The sequence below is a fragment of the Lissotriton vulgaris genome, chromosome 4_1, assembly GCF_964263255.1.
Source record: "Lissotriton vulgaris chromosome 4_1, aLisVul1.2, whole genome shotgun sequence".
Classification (NCBI taxonomy): Eukaryota; Metazoa; Chordata; class Amphibia; order Caudata; family Salamandridae; genus Lissotriton; species Lissotriton vulgaris.
The window spans coordinates 770,126,769-770,142,992 of record NC_141691.1 but is presented as its reverse complement, the minus strand read 5'-3'; the positions used below and the strand labels follow the sequence as shown (position 1 = coordinate 770,142,992).

General features: G+C 47.3%; 1 protein-coding gene across 4 annotated transcripts in view; it reads left to right on the top strand.

Moving 5' to 3' along the window:
• Nucleotides 1–10,184, top strand: part of KDM1B (lysine demethylase 1B) — a 725,553-nt gene extending 715,369 nt beyond the window's left edge. For all 4 annotated transcript variants that reach the window (XM_086965107.1, XM_086965106.1, XM_086965105.1 and 1 more), the window contains one exon: nucleotides 8,240–10,184. In XM_086965107.1, the coding sequence (XP_086821233.1) occupies nucleotides 8,240–8,323 (84 nt within the window). In that variant the 3' untranslated portion in view covers nucleotides 8,324–10,184. The remainder of the gene's footprint in view (nucleotides 1–8,239) is intronic.
• Nucleotides 10,185–16,224: the final 6,040 nt, after the last annotated feature.

Sequence of the window (16,224 nt, the reverse complement as noted above, 5' to 3'; positions counted from 1 at the left end):
AATCAGCAATTCCAGTAGGTGCCAGCATCCCAGGTGTAGAGCACTGTCATAAAGCCCTCTATTTGTCTTACACAGTGTCCCCTGTTCGTGGTGCAACCATGGCAGTCCCCCAACAGTATCTCTCCTCTTAGTTATCCTTTTCCCCCCTCTCGGGTCTCCACTGACACCCGCCACTGTTGTGGTATGGCTCACTTCATTGGTATAGCCTTGGCCACAGGGCAAACGTTCAGGAAGAATAGGTGATGCAAGGTCACTAATGGTCCTAGACCAGCCAGAGAGATCCTGCAATGACAGGAGTGTCTGCGGTGCTTCGCCCAGCCGCCTCGCACCTTCAGCCTGCACCTCCCTGTTTGTGGCAGTCCCGGAGGCCCTCTCCAGTCGCCCCCGAGGATGCACATCCACTCGTCCTCAATCACTGCGTCAGCCGACTGCCGACACAACCAAGCTGGCGGCCGTGCCTGCCCACGGGACCTTGAGGAAAGGCCACAGACCAGAACCCGGGCAGTGGAGGTGCCACCAAGCCATCACAGGCCGTCCCTCCGCCGACTCTTTTCGCCTCCACAATCCACCACGCTCTCGCGCACTTCAGTAGATAATCCGGCACTCACCTCACTCATGCTTGTGCAGTCCCTGCTCCGTCCGCAGCCCGGGGGTCCCGCCAAAGACAGAAGCGGTAACGACCCGACACAGTTAGCAGGGCCCCACCACTTCAGACAGCGCTAGCCGTACACGTCACTCTGCCCCCAGTCACGGGATCGCCACCCGCCGGCTCGTCCAAGATGGCGGCCAGGTCTTTGAGCGGCTATACGCTGCTGTACACAATGGATCTCGTCTGATCCCAGCAGACGCTCAAATTGGGGAGGCACCATAGAGTCAAGTGAACTTACAGGCAGAAAACAAAGTTTTTATGCATGCAAAGCACATCAGACTTCGACACTCAATCCGTCACAGGAAAGGGAAACTGCGTACTGCGGCACCTCCAGTGCAGGCCAGCCAGGTAATAGAGGCACCGTCAGGCCCTCGCTTATGTCGCCACTCCCCAGTACTGCGGCGGGCTGCTCGTCTGCCCCCTCCGCTCATCTCCACGATCCGTCGCACACCTGAGCTCCTCCTTGGCCCAACCAGCCTTCATGGCTTTCTCGACTCAGAGGCCCCGTTCAGTTGGCTCCCCAGGGCCCCCGCTGGACACAGAGGCGAGCACTGCCAGCCGCCTTCCGCCGAGCCCCCTGATCTTCCAGGGCTCCTCCCGTTCCAGCCTCCGGCCGCCTTACAAGCTCTGCATTACTGCTTCCAGCGCAATTTTGGGAATACGCTGGTCGGGCTCTAAATGTCGGCCAACCTCCCACCGCCAGCGGGGAGTCGATCGTCTTTTACTACCGCCTCCTGCAACTCCCAGGGTCAGCAAAAAGTGGTCCCATGCTCTTTAGTTGCTACTCCTGGCTTCCAACTCAGGATAATCGGTGGGGTCGGCGCGGAGCTCTCGGCTCGCGCGTCCATCCTCATCGGCTCTTAAGCCATGCCCCATTTCTAGGTGCTTCATGGCATTTATCGTACACCCACTAGATTGCATCTCATCTTCACCTTGGGCCTGATGAGCGCCCCAAATGCAAGTCAAAACTGGCGGATTTCTTGCATATGGTCGTGGGAAAGGTCCCCTTTTTCCATGGTTTCCCCCTCTCTTTGTCACTGGTAGTGATGTTTTTTGATTGATGTGCACTGGGTCCCTGCTAAGCAGGCGTCCTTGCCAGTGTAAGGTAAATGGTCTAATTGTGTTACAATTGGCACACACTTTAGCACCCCTGTAAGTCCCTAGTAAATGGTGCCTCTGGTACCTAGGGCATAGGTACTAAAGAGGGTCCCTAAGGGCTGCAGCATGTATTATGCCACCCTGAGGGACACCCATACAAATTGCATGCAGGCTTCCATTGCAGGCTGTGAGACATGGTACAAACCATGTGTGAAAACACAGCAAGGCTCACTCACTGTGTGTCATGCCTAGGTCACTGCTTATCATTGATGGCAAATGTAAAAAGAACAATTGATGAACAGAATGCAGAACAATGCCACACATTCACCCCAGTACAGAGATCTGGGCCTAAATCCATCGTGTTTTTGCGCACCATGCCATTCCAGTTTGTCAGTTATCCCTACAGAAGGCCTTATAGCCCTAAGGCAGGGAGCATCATATTGCATGTGAGGACATATCTGCATGAGCAGCTATGCACCTGTGCTGTCTAGTTCCATTACTAGATTGTACAAGTGAACAAGGAAGCCATCTTAAGTATATGTACTAGGCACTGGTCATTACGAGATCCCCAGCTACTTGATGGCTGTACTGAAACCTATGGTGTTTGGTATCAAACACCTTGTCTTAATAAATCTGTACTGTTGCCCATACTAGATTTTTTATGACATGCACCCAGAGGGCACCTTAGAGGTGGCCCCTGAAAAACTTACCAGCATCTTGGGTGCTAGCTGGCTGGTATTGCCCAGCCTCCCAACACAGATGAGCTTCTGACCACCTGCACGTGAGAGCCCATGCTCTCTGAGGTCAGAAATGATGCCTTCTCCGGAGGAAGGTGTTCACTCCTCTTGAGGCAGGATGGCTAGTGATTTAGCATATTAAGGCCAGGGGCTGCAAAGTCCCTGCCACATTTGATATGCGAACCTTGCTTCCCCCAGAACTCTGAGATGTCACCCCCTACCCTGAGGCCAATTTGACACAGCACAGGAGGGAAATTAGCTATACAGTGGCATGTTGCACCTCCTGGTGAGTCCCACCCCTAAGGTGCTCCACGAAAGAAGGGTTCCACCATCTTGTTTTTTTTTGTGGAATTAGATACTCTGTGACAAGGTTATGCCCACTTCCCACAGGAAGTGGTCATATAGGGGGTGTAGTGACTCCAGCAGTAACTAGCCCATTGGCTACTAGCCTTCACCTCTTTAATGCCTCTACATTTAGTATTTTGGTGGCCCCCTGACACCAGGAACTAAGATTAGTCTGCCTGAAAGAAGACAAAGGCCAAAGTACCAAAGTGACTCTATCTTGTGCCTGGCGCATTATAGTGCTTTTTAACTGATCAGGAGGAGCTTTCCCCAATTTATATGGCTGCAGCACAGATGAGCCACCCCTAAGGCAAGCCCATCTGCTTCCCGGCCAGCGGCAGCCAGTATGCTGGTTTTAATGCAGATGGTGGCTTAATTAGTACCAACATGTCGGTGGAACTAAAAGGTATGAGGGGTAAACTCGAAGATGTGAAGTCTCTTCTTGTTAAATTGTGTTGGCCTTATCTCATGCAGTAGCTATAAGCATAGCCTTCACCCTTTGAACCACAAAGTAAATCACAGGGCAATCTCTAGGAATAGTCCATCAGAACTGAAGGTGGCACTGATTAATGTTCGCTCTTTGCACAAACGTGCTCTTGATATTTATGACTTGTTAAAAGATGAGACCCTGGACTTGTTATTTATTACAGAAATCTTGATGAGGGAGAGGATGCCTGTCCTAATTTGCAGTTAGACATGCCTGAGACCTATGTATGTGCCCATTTAGATAGGGTGAGAAGTAGTTGGGTAGAATTTATTTATAAAATGTTTTACAAATGCAAAGTCTTTAATATTGATGTGTTGACTGAATCAGAAGCTTTGGGATTTAGCTTTTCTATTGACAGACAACATTCTTTCTCTGGGGCTTTGGTTTATCAGCCCCCAGGATGTGAAGGGGATTTTCTTGTCTCCCTCGACCAAGCATTGCCCCCGAAATGCATTTTCTGTGCCAATTTCACCATGCTTGGGGACTCTACCGTTCATGTAGACAAGGCTGAGGACCCTCTAACTATACACTTGGTGGAAACGCTACTCTCTCTTAATTTAGTGCAAGCCACTACCGGGCCCACCTGTAGAGCTGGTCATGTGATCAATAGCATACCATTAAATGTGTCATCAAAATGTGAACGCCCCCCCAGCCAGTGACATGGTCAGACCATTTCCTATTGCCTTTTTCTTGCCACTTTGATTGCCTAAATGCACCCTGATCCTCTTTGCCTTAAAATGCTAAAAAAAATGCTGAAATAAGGTTTCTATGGCTGACTTAAGGAGCACTTTGCTGGATCCCATACCAGTAGTCCCAGATTCTGCTGGGAAGTGGAATAGTGTTATTAGTTCCTGACTTAGGAGGGAGGCTGATATTGTAGCTCCTCTTACGGCTTGTAAAAAGGCTACTACTACCAGCTAAGCATTCTGGGTTTCGCAGGAATCTGCTCTGGAAAGGGCTGCGTGCACAATGTAGGAAAGAGTCTGGCGACATTACTACCTTGAATCAGATGAAACTCGCTACAAAAGGGCCCTCAAAGTTTATCATAGAAATCTCAAGAGGTCCTGTAGCACCTTTAACACGCAATGCATTGAGGAGCCTGACAATGACGGGAAGGAGAGTTTTAGAATTGTGACTACATTTACTAACACTAAATTTACATCTCCCCGCTGGAACCAAGCCAGTCTCTATGCGCTTGTCTTTTATCCTCAAAATTCAGTCTAATTTAATGGGGGCGAATAATGCACTCCGGGAACCTGGAATAAGAGACTTAGCCAGTCCCATTCCACACTTGAACTTGGCTTCCTTCCAGGCCCGTCTTTGGAGGAAGTGATAGCCTCCTTTGCTAACTGTAAGTCTAGATCTCCATTGAATCCTATACCTCCTCATATCCTGAGGTCCATATCAGATATTATTACCTCATTATATCAGGAGTTATTTGCCATTGCTCTTCATTCAAGTGTCCTACCAGAGGACTGGAAAAGAGCTACTGTAATTCCTCTGCTTAAAAAGGCCAATGCTGACCCTGATTCTCTGGTTAATTTTAGTCTCTCTGCTCCCATTAGCCGCAAAGTTTTAGAAAGGTGGGTGAACCAACAGCTTACCACCTTTCTGACTGAGAAAAACTTGTTTCATCCTGCCCAATCAGTGTTTAGAGCCTGTCACAGCACAAAGACCACACTATCAGAGCTCTCTGAGTCCATTAAAACCAGTCTGGACTCTGGCCTTAATGTGGCTCTGATGCTTTTGGACCCGGCATCCGTATTTGATACGGTAGATCATATCATCCTGCTGCACAGGTTAGAACATATAGGTGTGACGGGCTCTGCCATAAGTTGGCTAGGCTCTTTCATTTAGAGACTTGAGCAGGTGGTTTGGATGCAACCGTATGCATCATGACAAAAAAGATTGTAGTGGGGAGTGCTACAGTGCTCCTCCGTAGGTCTCGCACTCTTCAAAATTTACATGAATCCTTTGGCATATTTGGTTGAATCATTTCAAGGTCATCTCATATGCAGGTGATACCCAACTCCTGCTCATTTATGATGGGGATTTTATAAATGAAAAGACCCCATTTGCCCGTTGCATGGTAGCACTGCTAGACTGGCTGAAGGCCAATAAATTACAGTGCAATCCTGATGAAACCTAAATCTTGTTGTTTGGACTGAACTCCCTTGCAGGATGGGTAGGAGCTTGCCCCAATACGATTCCCCCTCCTCCATTGTCGGTAGCCAGGAATTTGAGTCATGTTTTATGTCCAACTTTAATTTGAGGCTTAGGTATGAGCAGTAGTGAAAATGGGCTTCTGTATTTTTCGCATGCGGAAGAAGTTTCTTCACTTGCTTGCACATGATGCCCAAGTTACAGTAGTCAGGGCATTGATTCTTTCAAGACTGGACTATGCCAGTGCGTTATATCTGGGCGTTCTGGAATATCTGATCCAGCGATTACAAGTTATGCAGAATATGGCTTTGCCTTCTGTATAAAATACAGAAATATACATCTGTATCATTATTTCTGGAGAGAATTCACTCACACACATATCGAAAAAATATAATATACAAAGCATTGACCCTGACGCATCAAGCCCTCCAAAACAAGGGGCCTAGTTACCTTAATGAAAGCCTTAAGGAATACATTCCTGGAAGACCCATGAATTCCAGCAAAGCCGGACCGTGGTTCCCCGTTTCAAAAGGCAATAAAGGGGCGTCTCTTCCATCTCTGTAAAAGCAGCTGGTATGTGGAATCAGCTGCCTGAACATGAGATCCATTTTGGATTAAGCTAGATTTAAAAAAGCACTGAAGGCTTTCTTATTCAGACTTCGTGATGATAGATCAGTGGTCCATGCCTGCTCTGAGTCACCTAAACATTGCGGGACACCCTCCTGAGTAGTTGTGTGTTATAGATGAAACAATCATTCATTCATTCAACTGTGGTGCATTACCTAACTTGCTGCAAAACCCTGCCTGGCTGCTGCTCTCCTGACAATCACTGACACTGACTCGTCCAGAAGCAGAACAGCCTCCCCAAACCCTTGGATGTCTGCCCAGCATTTTATCGACCCAGCAACATTTCACTTGGAGTGAAGAGCGACTTCCCTGCACCAGCAGGCACCGACTGCATCTGACCAGTAGAGCGTTATGTCAACCCCCAATCGCACTGAGGGAGCAGTGCCCCAGAAGAAGAACTTTGAAGATCCTTGAGGTCAGATTTGTCTCCCCACCAAGTTGGGAGATGTCAAGACCCTCAGGTGCCCCCTGCCTCAATACCCAGGGTACCATAGCCAGTTTCAAGGACAGAGTCTTTTTTGTGTTCAGTCAGGACACTACCATCGCCAAAACTTACCTGCATGTCAAGGGACTTCAATAGAGGCCAGCTTCACACCGAGAGTGGCCCTGTTGTATTTCTTTTCCCTCTTCTGTAGGTACACTGGGATCCATGAGAGCCTCTAATTCACCGACCCACTAGACAAAGCACATCTGCACCCAAGCCCAGGCTCAAGTAAACCAAAGGTGCTCTGTCGTCCTGAGGCCCCCAAGACCCCCTACTGGCTCTTGTCCCCATTGACTTTAGTGTGTAGCGTTTGAGGCTACCACTGTGTACAGCGCCTTTGCACCCGGACACCCCAGGGCTGGTAAACTTGACCTGTTTCATGGTGCTTTCTTGAATCTTGGCCCCTACTTACCTAAGGTCCAGAAGAACAGTCCTCTAAGTTGTCTGTAAGTTTGCCTATGCAGTGAATGTTTTCCCCATAGGATAACATTGCCTCGTTCGAGGCTCATGCCTCAAATCTTACAGGTGTCCTTTTTTTATTGTTTTTTCCGTATAAATTGATAACGTCTAAAGTACTTACCTAATTCCGATCTTGGTGTAGAAAAGTAACACACATTTTTATATAATTTTACAAATTGGACTCAAGTTACTTCTTGAACGTGTCTCTCATTTATTGACACGGTGTGTACCATAAATGTTTAACACTACTCTCTGAAAAGCCGAAACTGCTCACCCACACTACCAAAAAGAGAGAATTTGGGATTATTAATTTCAGACCTGTAAGCCAATAAGGGTTGTCTGGACTTTCTACATAGTGTACTTCATTTTGATACACTACATAAAAAGCCAGTCTCCTGCAATGGCATGGAACTGTCCAGAGGCAGTGACCTATTGGAGGGATGTTACTGATCAACTGCAGAATGTATGGAGGATCCACTTGAGCCCTCAGTCAAACAGTGTATTTTAGGAATTGCCCCATCCCAAGGGACAGTAAAATGCAAAAGTATTTTGTTCAGTTGGGGTTCCTTTTGGCAAAAGAGAGCACTGCCATCCACTGGATAGCGAATGTGGGCCCATTACTCAATGCATGATTGAAAAACTTGGAGGAATGTGCGCTGGTGGAGGAGCAGAGAATGAGACAAGTGAAAACTAATGAAAAGGTAGAGGATGACTGTTTAGTGTGGCTGCTTTGTTGCGGAGTTTGGTAGACCCAACACAGGGGCCATTGCCCGTCAAGGGGGAATCTGGCTCCCCACCCCCGCCGTCTGCTGCGAGCGATACCCGTGCATGTTGTGGGCGAGCTCCCTCTCATAGGGGTCCATGGCATGTAAGGCACATGCTCTGTGCCCAAATCCCGCAGCACATGTCCTCGGGCCAGACAGCCTTGCCAACCCCACTGCATACAGCCCAATGCAATGTGCTGCAGTCTAGGGATTGCCACCCGTGCAGGGATTGGCCGCCCGTGGTGGTTTGCCATTATGCATGTAGTATATGCCCAAAAACACAAGTTCAATAAAAAAAACAAAGCGAAAAGTGAAGTTGTGGTTAGGTTTGGTTATAATACTTTGACATATGTTTAATTTATTTTGAAAAATTAAATCTTATTTGCTTTTTGCTTGTAACACCTATATTTTTTTATGTTATTTTTACAGGCTACAAATAGACACTTTCCGCAGACCGTAACAGGAGCTTACCTAAGTGGTGTGCGTGAAGCAAGCAAGATAGCAGCATTTTGATTTCATGAAATCTACAACGTCATCGGTTTCTCTGGTGGATCCGAGTTTTCCTTCAAACTTGGAGGACGCACCAAGTCTATTATTGATTGTAAGATAGGCACTTAGCTATATTTGAAAAGGAAAACAAATGGAATCTTGTGATCTTAACGCTCTCGAGAGTTTGACCAATGCTTCTGCACTTCGTCTATTAGGTGTTTACCTGACACGAACACATTCATTGCTAAAATAGCAAATGCAAATTAAAGTGCTTATTTATGAAGCGGTGGCAAGTATGCAGGCTCCTGCTATTGACATTGAAAGCTCCCAAACGAAATATTAATTCTTAAGAACATTAATAGCCATGAAACTGTTATTTTTGCTATGTCACTAAAATAACATGGCAAAGAGGTGCTGAGCCTTTAGGATGTTCATATCAAGGTTTCTTTTTAGGTTTTTAATATTTATAAGGATGAGGAACTTGATACTTCAAACGTTAAAAATGTCATTAGTATATGTTCAAGAAGGACAATTTTACTTGTTCAGCTGCAGGTTTGCATTTTATGTGAAAATGTGGATATTTGACTTGCTTCAAATTATTTTCTCAAACATTAATAGCACATTACAGAGACATGCTCATGGTTGAGTCATGGTTTTGTGTGTTTTTCGATCAGGGAGAAAGTATATCTGTGCCCAAAGACTAACTGTGATTTGGTGGCATATTTTGTTGTTTGCATCCTGTAACTGTCTTGTTTTAATATGTTGGTGTGACATCAGAAATAGTGGTCTTCAGGGCATGCTTACAACAATGATGTTAATTTCTGGCTCTATCAAAACTCCTTTAGTGTAGTGCAAGCTCTGAAGAGGTGCAGGCTGAGGTAGCTCCCCACTTAAGCAGTTTATTGATTTTGCTGGTCTCGAATACCCTCTGACTAAGGCCTCGGTTACAATGGCCCGTACAAATTCCTGTTATTTTCACACCCTTTAACTACCGTTTCCGAGGGTCTCAATCATTTTTGCGGGTAAATAACACGAAATTAAGGTTTAGGAAATAACCTGCAGAAATCCATTTTTGTTAGGGTCACCAGCAATTTAAAAAACAGGAACTAGAAACCTTAATCATTCAGCGGTTTTACCTTTTTAAAAACCAAGGAATACTAATGTTTATGACAATGTTTAATTGTTGATATTTATTTGTTCTGTCCTTTTTCTTCTGAGGGTGTTAAAAGCAACTGTTCTCTGTCTTGGAATACCATTTGCATCTTGGTTTTCGGAGTCATAAATGCAAGCAATCTCCTGTTTCAATTTGTGGTGCCAAAACAAAGGCTGCACTTTGTACAAATTTGTATCCACCTTTGTCTCTCTGTAGCCAATACAATCACACAGTGCGGGATTTAGCATGTGTATAACCTAGAACTGCTCAGGGTGGGACATAATTAAGATATTTTAGTTTTGAGTAATACTTGTACCAGACTGCTACATTTTAATAAGTCACAGAACTGTTGAAGTTTCTGTTTCACTGGATCATCATCTCCTATAAACTATTAAATCCTGTTTTCGTGGGTTTTAAATAACATTACAAGGAATATAGATGTTATGTCTGTTCCGAGGTAGATTCCTCTGTTATTGGTCCCAGAGTTTTCCCCCCCATTTTAAAGGCTGTTTACCACAGGACTACTTTTTTCGTATACATGTTCATTGTGTGTGTGTGTGTATATATAAACAAACATGTGTAAATAACTTGGAATAAATATTCTGTTGTTTTTTTTAAATAAAATATCTGTTTATAAAGTATTATCAAAATGCTTGACTGCTGAGCATTAACTTTTGAATTCAATAGTTTGTTTGCTTCAAGACCACATAATAAAACTGGAATGAGCCACTGGTTTACTGTTTATTGCTGTGCTTCAAAGCTTTGTGACTATAATGTGCCAAAAAAGATGAGTCGCACAAAACTGCAAGTGATAAAGTTTGTTCACCTCAGCCACCAACTCAGTTTCACCTATGGTACTTTTCCTGCTTCAGTCATCGTGTACTAGTTTGTGGAATACAGGAGGTGATGCAAAATTACTGCATAAATTACACATGTTCTTCTTTTACAAAAAATACCTAAAAACAAAGGAATGACGAGCAATTAAGTACACATTCATTTAAACAATATAAACTTTCTAATGCAAACAAAGGGACAAAGTAAAATTTCAAATGTAATGGTTCACTGGCATATTCTTTTCAGCTTACTCAGTTCAGACATTCATGGAAATATGTATTCAAACCAATTAATTGTTCTGGTATATTTCTGCTTCTTGTTACAGAACCTCTACCTGCTTCCACCATGGACACGACTAAGATTCCAGATATGACTATCACTAACCTTGACTGCATTGTTTTTTTTTTAAACTGTAAATCTGAAAGAGACAATTAGCTTAGAATTCCCTCCAGGCGTCACTGTATCAGGAAAGTTTTACGTCAGCAGTGCCCCTGCGCTTCGAAAGGTGGCATCGGTCGACACCGCGTTGAGCTCTTCTGAGCCCCTGCTGCCGTTCAATGAAGCCCTAACCGACATCCTTTTGGGCACCTGGTCCAGGCCCAACACAGGGAAAGGATGATTGCCCGGCCCCGGGCGACCACACTTTCCTCTCTCAACACCCCACCTCTGGTAGCTTGGTGGTCCAAGCCTCCCCATCCAAAGGCGCATTCCCTAACACACCACCTGATAGGGATTTCAAAAAGTTGGACCATCTTGGGAAGAAGATGTTTTCTTCCTCCAGCTTGGAACTGCAGTCGGTAAACATCGCATGTCTGTTGGGCTGTTAAACCCACTATATGTGGGATACGGTGGCACAGGAGCTGCCCCAGTGCCCGGAGGAGACCTGGGCAGTGCTCTCCTAGGTAGTTGCAGAGGGGAGAGACGCAACAAACTTTACCATACGCTGTGGACTGGGGACTGCCGACTCGATAGGTAGAATGATTTTCAACGTCAGTAGCCCTTCGATGCTACGCCTGGTTGAGATTGGCTGGCTTTTCTGGGGATGTCCAAGCTACCCTATGGCCTTTGATGGCCGTTGCCTGTTCGGCGACAAGGCAGACAGAGCAATAAAGCGCTTCAAGGACTCACAGGCTACGGCCAAATCCTTGGGCCTCTCGACCAGTCGCCCTGTGCAGTCTGCCTTTCGCCTCTTTCGTGGCTACGGAAGGGGTGCCCCACCATGTTTTTCTCGGGGCCACAGGCTGGCGCAAGCTGTTCAGCCCCTGCGCGTCCGGGGACGTGGGACTCAACGTCATGGGTCTGGGAGCCTGCGTGCGGGCCAGTCCACCACTGCCCCTTCAGCAGCAGCCTCCAAACTCTCCTAGTCCAACCTTCCAGGGCCACCAATCGCCAGTGGGTGGCAGGATTCACCATCACCTCCCCCACTGGCTCACCATCACGTCAGATAGAAGGGTTTTGCAGATAGTCAGAAGGGGCTACTCCCTCCCCTGCGAGACTACACCCCCAGCCATGCCACCTCAGTACCATCGCATGTCAGAGGATCATCTGGCCCTTCTCCAACAAGAAGTTATGGCTCTCTAGGCCAAGGGAGCCATTGAGCGAGTTCCTGCCCTAGAAGTAGGTTGTGGTTGCTACTCCCACTACTGGCTGGTGCCCAAGAAGGACAAAGGCCTGTGTCCAATCTTGGATCTCAGAAATGTCAACCGCTTTCTCCGGAAGGAGAAGTTAAAAATGTTGACGCTAGCTCAGGTCCTGTCTGCCCTCGACCCTTGAGATCGGATGGTAGCGTTGGACTTGCAGGATGGCTATTTTCACATCCCCGTCCTGCCGACCCACCGGCAATATTTGCAGTTCACGGTAGGCCACAAGCCCTTTCAGTGTACCGTGCTCCCCGTTGGCCTTACCAGCACCCCTCGGGTGTTCACGAAGGTGATGGCGGTGGTCGCAGCTCATCTGCGCAAATCAGGGGTTCCAGTCTTCCCCTATCTCGATGACTGCCTGTTGAAGGCGGGCTTGCCCCAGGCTGTCGTCTCCCACTTCCATATTACAGCCGACCTCCTGCATTCGCTGGGGTTCTCCATCAACATGCTGAAGTCGCACCTGACTCCCTCTCAGAAGCTCCTCTTCATCGGAGCAGTTCTGGACATGACGCAGTTTCGGGTCTATCTACCCAGACAGCAAGTCCGGGATATTCGAGCTATGATTCTGATCTTTCAGCCTCTATCCTGAGTTTCGGTCAGGATGACCTTTTGACTGCTGGGCCTGATGGCATCCTGCTGGTGGACCATGCCTGATGGCATATGCGGGCTCTGCAGTCGGACCTGAAGTTCCAGGGGGCACAACATCAGGGGAACCTGTCTGATTGCGTCCAGATCTCGGAGGGCACTGCACACCAATTGCAGTGGTGGCTAACGAACCAGGATTGGATTGACAGCAGATCCCTCTCCCTTCCCCAACCAGAGTTCACAGTGGTGACCGATGCATCACTTCTCGGATGGGCCGGCCACATGTGGGAGGCGGAGATCAGAGCAGAGGCCTATGGTCTCCGGCAGAGTCCGGCTCCACAGCAACCTTGTGGAGCTGAGGGCAATTCGTCTTGCACTCAAAGCATTCCTTCCCTCTGTCTGGGGAAAAGTAGTGCAGGTGTTCAAGGACAACACCACCGCCATGTGGTACTGCAACAAAGAAGGCGGGGTGGGGTTGTGGACCCTATTTCAAGAGGCCCTCCGCCTCTGGACATGGCTGAAACATCAGGGCATATCCCTAGTGGTTCAACACCTGGCAGGTTCACTGAATGCCAGGGCGGATGAACTCAGCCGCAGGTGCATGATGGATCAAGAATGGCATCTTCACTCTGAGGTGGTGCAAGGTCACTTTCACCTTGGTTAGGTCTATTCACCACCGAAGAGGACGCACAATATCAGCAATTCTGCACGTTGTAATTTCTAAGGCGGCACTCGCTCGGCGACGCTTTTCAACGCAAGTGGAGTTGCGATCTTCTATACGCCTTTCCGCCTATACCACTTCTGCCCAGAGTGCTGAAGAAGATCAGGCGCAACCGTGCTCAAGTCATTCTTGTGGCTCCGGATTGAGCATGAAGAGCCTGGTATCCCGAGCTATTGCACATGGCCATCGATCCTCTTATCCGACTGCCTCTTCGGGAGGATCTTCTGTCGCAGCAGCAGGGGACGGCCCTCCACCTGAGCCTGTCCAGCCTCCACCTCCTTGTGTGGAGATTGAGCGGAGACAGTTGACAGCTTTCTACCTTCCTCCCAAAGTCTGTGATGTTATCTTGGCAGCCAGGCGTCCCTCCACTAAGACGCTATATGCCTACAGATGGAATACAATTGTGGCATGGTGCACAGCAAAGGCTGTGGATCCCCTTTCTGCCCCTCTTTCTGAGGTTCTCTTGTTCCTCCTTTCTATGGCCCAGCAGGGCTCTGCTCTGGGGCACTCTAAAGAGCTACCTCTTGGGCCATTTCAGCCTTTCTTAGGCTTCCTGATCAGCCTTCTCTTTTCAAGTCCCCAGTTGTAAATCCCTTCCTTAAGGGCATTACTCATCTTTTTCCTCCTGCTCCCTTTGTAATGCCCCAGTGGGTCTTGAACTTGGTTCTTACATATCTTATGTGCGCTCCCTTTGAGCGTTACATAACTGTCCTCTCAGACTTCTGACCTTAAAACTGCCTTTCTGGTGGCCATCACCTCTGCACGCAGAGTGAGTGAGCTCCAAGCACTTTCTTCTTAGCCTCCTTTTCTGGCTATTCATCCAGATAACGTTGTCCTTCGAACTCGTCCATCCTTCCTTCCCAAAGTGGTTACTTCTTTCCACATTGAACAAACCATCACTTTGCCCACCTTCTTTCCGCCTCCTTCTTTCCGCCTCTGCATCCTTCCCAAGAAGAAGAGAGGCTCCACCGACTGGATCTAAAACGTGCCCTCTCATTTTATTTGGATAGCACAAAGCGATTCCGGGTGGATGACCAGCTCTTTGTTAGCTACATGGGCCCCAAAAGATTTCTAGATGGGTTGTTTGTGCATCAAAGCTTGCTATTCCTTGGCAAAGAAGGAACCTCCAGTGGGGTTACCCGTTCATTCCACCAGGGCGACGGCAGGTAGCACTGCCTTGTGGCGTGGAGACCCACTTAATGACATCTGTCAAGCAGCTACGTGGGCATCGCTGCACACGTCAACAAAACACTACTGCCTGGACAGTCAAGTCCGGAGAGACGGCTTCTTTAGCCATTCTGTTCTCCAGGATATTCTGGTGTGAACTTGGTTTGCAGGCCCACCTCTGGGGTTGATATTGCTGGGGTATCTATTCTAAGGTAAGGAATCTATAACTAATTGTCTCTTTCGGAAGAACAAGTTACTTACCTTTTGTAACGATACATAGATTAGTTATAGATTCCTTTCCATCCCACCCATCCTCCCTGTTCTGAGAAGTAACTTCTAGGATTAAGGACTTCCTTTCAGGGCCCTAGTTTTGTGTACCAGTGGTCAGTGTCTTGCATGGCTCTGCGCTTCTGGCGTGGAAAGTCGTGTATAGAACTGACGTCAGCGCGCGAGGGCAGCATCTAAGTAGCTACCGCAACGTCATCCCGGCGACCATGACGCCGATGAAGAACGGAGAGTTGACAGACGCCACCTTTCGACGCAAAGGGGTACTGCTCACGAAAAATATCCGGATCCAGTCTGCCGCCTGGGGGTAATTCTAAGGTAAGGAATCTATAACTAATCTATGTCTCTTACAGATATATTGTTATCAAAGGTAAGTAACTTGTTCTTTATTGATTTTTTTTAACATGTTTTTATTGCCATTTTTACTTTACAAAAACATAGTGTGTTAGGATACATTTTGTTTGATTGTATTTCTTGCAATTTACATCATTGTACATTGCTATCTACTCATTAAATGGACATGTATCCTGTCATTATTAAAGTCTTAACGTTAAATGATTTCTATATAGAACTGGGATGTGAAACTGGGGGAACGTTCATGGCATTCATGATACGGATATCCGATGGAGTGTCTGGGCGATATGCGTCTCGCTAGTTGGTATGCCTTTGTGTTGCTGGGGGGAATTGGAGAGGCAGTGTTGTTGGTCCATCTCTGATGTCTGGCCTTCGAGTTTCGTGCGATGCGTGGTGATAATAAAAAGCAACGCTATGTGTCTGCTGCAGGAGGAGATCTGGTGTGTGTGCTTGCAGTCTGGGCTTGCTACGGTAGGTCCCTCGAGGCACGTGGGAAGCTGACTGGGTCGTCGTGGGTCGGTGGCTGTTTGAATTGGTGCAATAATAGGTCCCACTCCATAGAAATGGGGTGTTTACGTATCCCCTTCACCTCTTCCTCTCTTAGTGTTTTCTCCTCTGCCTTTGCCCATTTGTGAACTGATCCCACCCATGCCGTGACCGGTGGGCCTGTGGAGGATCACCAGTGCATGGCTATACTCCTTTTAGCCAACAAAATTGTCAGTGAGACGAATCGGGTTGGCACTTGGTGTTGCTTCTGTTTCCGAAAAATACCTAGTGCACAGGCTTCCCAGATGTTCAATTGTGTAAGCCCTGTGAGATCTCCGAGTGACTTGTGAATATTGTGCCAATATGGTTGTAGTGCGGGCAGCTCCAGAACATATGATGAAAATCTGCTTCCTATGATCGGCATCTGGGACAAAGGAACTGGGTGTTTGGGTAAAATCTTTGGAGGTGTGCTGATGTTAGATACGCCCTGTGTAGGATATAGAATTGTATATTTAGAAAACATGTGTTTATAGAAACCTTCTTGGGGTATTCATGGGCCCTCTCCCCTTCTTTCTCATGCAGTTGACGCCCTAATTCTTCCTCCCATATGCCTGTAGGGTCTCTAGGGGTCTATTTATAAGTTCCCGAATGGCTTTATAGAGCCATGTAGCCAGGTGTCGCCCCACCCCCATATGTAAGA